Source organism: Bos javanicus, chromosome 1, assembly GCF_032452875.1.
Source record: "Bos javanicus breed banteng chromosome 1, ARS-OSU_banteng_1.0, whole genome shotgun sequence".
In the NCBI taxonomy this organism is placed as follows: Eukaryota; Metazoa; Chordata; class Mammalia; order Artiodactyla; family Bovidae; genus Bos; species Bos javanicus.
In genome coordinates this window covers 129,993,946-129,998,909 of record NC_083868.1, presented here as the reverse complement: position 1 = coordinate 129,998,909, position 4,964 = coordinate 129,993,946, and the positions used below count along the sequence as shown (strand labels likewise).

General features: G+C 43.5%; 2 protein-coding genes across 2 annotated transcripts; one reads left to right on the top strand and one right to left on the bottom strand.

Annotated features, from left to right (window-relative positions):
* Positions 1-393: 393 nt before the first annotated feature.
* Positions 394-1,058, top strand: LOC133254776 (small ribosomal subunit protein eS27-like). The gene has a single exon (XM_061429044.1). It carries the CDS (start codon positions 569-571, stop codon positions 722-724), a length of 156 nt encoding a protein of 51 aa, XP_061285028.1. The 5' UTR covers positions 394-568; the 3' UTR covers positions 725-1,058.
* Positions 1,059-3,826: 2,768 nt separating this feature from the next.
* LOC133252913 (proline-rich protein 23B-like) lies at positions 3,827-4,725 on the bottom strand. The gene has a single exon (XM_061425921.1). It carries the CDS (start codon positions 4,610-4,612, stop codon positions 3,827-3,829), a length of 786 nt encoding a protein of 261 aa, XP_061281905.1. The 5' UTR covers positions 4,613-4,725.
* Positions 4,726-4,964: the final 239 nt, after the last annotated feature.

The window sequence follows — 4,964 nt, the reverse complement described above, 5'->3', positions numbered from 1 at the left end:
CTACAGTAATCATAATAGCATGGTATTGGCAAACAGACATATGGATCAATGGAACAGAATAGAGAGCCTAGAAATAAACCTAGATACCTATGGTCAGTTACTCTTTGACAAAGGAGGCAAGCATATATAATAGAGAAAAGACGGTTTCTGCAACCAGTGACTTAGGGAAAGCAGGATACCTGTATGTAAATCAGTGTTGGAAAAGCCCCTCACACCATACACAAACTCAAAATGGCTTACAGATTTAACGTTAAGATATGACACCATAAAACTCCTACAAAAGAACATAGACAAAATATTCTCTGACATAAATCATAGCAGTGTTTTCATAGGTCAATCTCTCAAGGCAATAGAAATGAAAGCAAAAATAGACAAATGGGAACTAATTAAACTTATAAGCTTTTGCATAGTAAAAGAAACCATAAAGAAAATGAAAAGAGCTTTCCGGCGGTGATGACCTCCTCACGAGAATATGCCTCTCGCAAAGGATCTTCTTCATCCCTCTCCAGAGGAGGAGTAGAGGAAACACAAGAAGAAGCTCCTGGTGCAGAGCCCCAATTCCTATTTCATGGATGTAAAATGCCCAGAATGCTATAAAATCACCACCTTTAGCCATGCACAAACAGTGGTTTTTTGTGTTGGCTGCTCTACTGTCCTCCGCCAGCCTACAGGAGGAAAAGCAAGGCTTACAGAAGGAGGCTCTTTCAGATGGAAGCAGCACTAAAAGTCCCCTGTATCAAGATGAATGGGAAACCATCCCAATAAACACGTTTTGGATTAAAAAAAAAGAAAATGAAAAGAAAGCCTACAAAGTGCGAGAAAATATTTGCAACTTATGTCACTGACAAGGGCTTAATTTCCAAAATGTAGAAACATATTGTACAACTCAATAACAAAACCCCAAACAACCCAATCAAAAAATGGGCAGAAGACCTAAAAAGACATTTCTCCAAAGAACACATACAGAAGGCCAAAAAGCACATGAAAAGATGCTCAACGTCACTACTTATTAGACAAATGCAAATCAAAACTACAATGGTGTATCACCTCATACCAGTGAAAATGACCATTATTAAAAAGTCTACATATAATAAATGCTGAAGAGGGTGTGGAGAAAAGGGAACCCTCCTACAGTGTTGAAATGAATGTAAACTGGTACAGCTATTATGAATAACAGTATGGAGGTTCCTTTTTAAAAATTTTATTTATTTATTTATTGGCAGTGCTGGGTCTTTGTTGCTGCTCAGACTTTTCTCTAGTTGGGGTGAGTGGGCTTCTCATTTGGGTGGCTTCTCTTGTTGTGGAGTACAGGCTCTGGGTGCAGGGTCTTCAGTAGTTGTGGCTCATGGCTCAGTAGTTGTGGTTCCTGGGCCCTGAAGCACACACTCAGTAATTATGGTACAAGGGCTTAGTTGCTCTGCTGCATGTGGGGTCTTCCCAGACCAGGGATTGAATCCATGTCTGCTGTATTGGCAGGCAGATTCTTTACCACTGGACCCCAAGGGAAGCCCAGGAGGTTTCTTAAGAAACTAAAACCCGTTGCCATATGGTCCAGCAATCTCACTCCTGGACAAATATCCAGAGAAAACTCTGATTTGAAGAGACACATGCACCCCAATGTTCATGGTAACACTATTTAAAATAGCCAAAACATGGAAACAGTCTAAATGTCCATCCACAGATGAATGGATAAAAGAGATATGGTATATGTATACAATGGAATACTACTCAACCATAAAAAGAATGAAGTAATGCCATTTGCAGCAATATGGATGGACCTTGAGAGTATCATACGAAGTGAAATAAGTCAGAGGAAGACAAATATCATGATATCACTTATATGTAGAATCTAAACTGATACAAATGAATGATTTACAAAACAGAAGCAGAGAATCAGAGACATAGAAAACAATCTTATGCTTACCAAAGGGGACAGTGGGTGGGGGAGGGATAAATTAGGAATTTGGGACTAGCAGATACAAACTACTATATATATAAAGTAGATGAACAATAAAGTCCTACTGTACAGCATGGGGAACTATGTTCAATATTCTGTAATAAACCATAATGGAAAATGAAAGTCACTCAGTCCTGTCCAGTTCTTTGCAACCCCATGGAATTCTCCAGGCCAGAATACTGGAGTGGGTAGCATTTCCCTTCTCCAGGGGATCTTTCCAACCCAGGGATTGAACCCAGGTCTCCTGGGTTCTGGGCAGACTCTTTACCAGCTGATCCACTAGGGAAGCCCAAGAAGACTGGAGTGGGTAGCCTACTCCTTCTCCAGCAGATCTTCCTGACCCAGGAATCAAACCGGGGTCTCCTGCATTGCAGGATGATTCTTTACCAACTGAACTTATCAGGAAAGCCCCAAACCATAATGGAAAAGAATATGAAAAATAACATATATATCTGAATCACTTTGCTATACACCAGAAACTAACACAACAATGTAAATGAACTGTACTTCAATAAAAATAACAAAATTTTTAAAAATGCTAAAATGAACAACTGAATCAAATAGAAAAGGAGTAACAACTTAATTGGCAGAGACCTCTTGCCTGCAACAACAATAAAAAATGAAAGAACAATGGAGTAATAGCTTTAAAGTACTTTAATGTCACATTAAAATTAGGAATAATATATAATAAAACATTTTCAGTAATAAGAGACTTAGGAGAGTATGCTGCATTAAAGACATGTTGAGCCAGGGGTCAAACCCAGATCTCCCCCATTGCAGGTGGATGCTTTACCAGGTGAGCCACAAGGGAAGCCCATAATGTACAACACAGGATATCAATATCTGTCATAAACCATAATGGAAAAGAATATGGAAATATATGTTTATATAACTGAAACACTTTGTAGAACAGAAATTAATACAACACTGTAAATCAACTATATTTCAATAAAACATTTTGCTATTTTTGTATCTATTAAAATATTAAAAACAAACATGTTGAGATTTACAAAACCAAGATAGTTTACTATAATGTGATATAGTGGAAAGAACAATTTTTAAAGGATATTCTTCACCAAGAAAACTGAGGCTAGACTTTGAGAGTGGAATGTAAGAATAAAATAGAGAAGAAATGGTAAAGCATGTTGGTTTATATAAATAGTAGTAATATATATATAAATACCATTAGATTTTATTTCTTTTATAAAAATGTGAAGTAAATGTAATAAATTAATGTTTTAAAAGAAGTTTGATATAAGAAAAAATTCGAGGTAGAATTCTAAATGGAAGAGAACTTCCTCAGGTTAAGAGGAAACTAAGAACAAACATCATGCTATTATGTTTGACAGCCATCATACTATTTTGCAGTTTTCCAAGGGAGCAGCTCCAAACACCAAGAAAGAGAAAGGCTCTGGCTAAATATCTTTATAAATTCATGAGAAAACATATAAGGAAGGAAATTAACAACATGAGAAATCCCCAGCAATTTCCTGTTTGGGGAAGCTATAGGGTAGTAACCGTACGGTGCAAGAGAGAGTACAATTTGAGAGAAAATAACTGATGCGAAAGGAAGGGGAATGGAGAGGCCTGAGAATGATGCGTAAAAAAGTCCAAACGTCTGAAAACACATTGTCCGGTATCCCTGGACAGATTTTCCATTTCAAAGATGAGGTCTAGAATCTGCTTTCTCTTCTTGACGTCTTCTCCTGCCACTATAGCCAGTCTGGAGTGAAAAAGAAATTGTTGGTACAAGGCACATGAGATGCTTAATTTCCAGGTTGTAGGACTTTGAATGTCAAGGACACTGGGAAGTCCATTGGGCCGCCAGGATGGTAGCTACAATTGTGTCCTTGTGGCCCAGAGTGTAGTTCATTCTGGAAACAGACATCTCCGAGCCTTGGGCGCAGGACCGTGAAGGCGCTGGGGGCGCTCGTGAGGGCTCGGACTTGGAGAGGGCGGTAGAGACTGGAGTGGTGAGTCAGGGAAGGGCTCCAGAAGGTGCATGTCTAGGTGGTCGTCGTGGTGAGGAGAGCATCTCTCTGGACTAGGGTTAGGCGCCCGAGGCCAGAACTCTGGGAAGAAGCCCTGTGCGTCGGAGCGCCACACCCTGGCGTCTGGGCTGCGGAGCCCAGCGATGAGGCCGCCTGCCGGATCCATCTCTGGTGACAGGAAGTCAGAGCCCGAGTCGGCGTCGTCCCCGTTGGTCTCTTCTTCGCAAGCGACCTCTGGCACAGCTGCGCAGAATCCCGGTTCCAGAGCCGTGTACTCCCTGGGAGGGCTCAGGAGAGCGGCCCGTTCAAGGACCTGTCCCGACGGGCCTTCCACCCTCGAGCTCAAGAGGGCCTCGGGGACCAGTGTGAGGATGAAATCTCCGAGAGCCACTTGCAGCACGGACGTGGGCTCGGGCTCCAGCACCAGATCTACGTCGTCCAGGGGCAGATGCAGGGCACAGCCAGCGGGCAGAACCAGCACGCGTGTGAGAGCGCCCGCAGCCGTAGGTCCTGTCAGGTTGTCCACGCTGGGCGCCGTCTCGGACTCGGACTCGGGGCGCGCGCGCTCCTCCGTTCGGCGGCGCTTGGCAGGGCTGGTTTCTCCGGCCTGGTTTCCCCATCGGTCTGAGGCGTAGGCACCGGGGCTTCGAGGCCTGCTGCCCATCAGTTCGACAGAAGGACGGCACTTCTGGGGCCTGGCAGAGGGCAAAGAGGCGCTCAGTGCTGCACGCTGTGACGCGGTGCGGGCCAGCTGGGGTGCAGGACGGCGCGATGGTGGGCGAGTCCTCAGAATGTCACGCTAAGCCCCGCCCTCGGAGGCCCCGCCCCCTCAGAGGCCCCGCCCCACAGAACTCGCGGTATCTGTGCTGCCCAATAGTCAGGGCTGTAGTTGATAGGTCACAGTAGGGAACTACTTTTATAGTCCTCCAGGGGACAGAATATTTGTGTGCCTCATTTTTAGGGAAAAAAAAAAGATACACCAATAACAGAACTGTAAATATTAGTTACCTTTAAAT

Coding starts and splice junctions, on each gene's coding strand:
- LOC133254776 (XM_061429044.1), top strand. CDS start 569: ATGGATGTAAAATGCCCAGAATGCTATAAAATCACCACCTTTAGCCAT.
- LOC133252913 (XM_061425921.1), bottom strand. CDS start 4,612: ATGGGCAGCAGGCCTCGAAGCCCCGGTGCCTACGCCTCAGACCGATGG.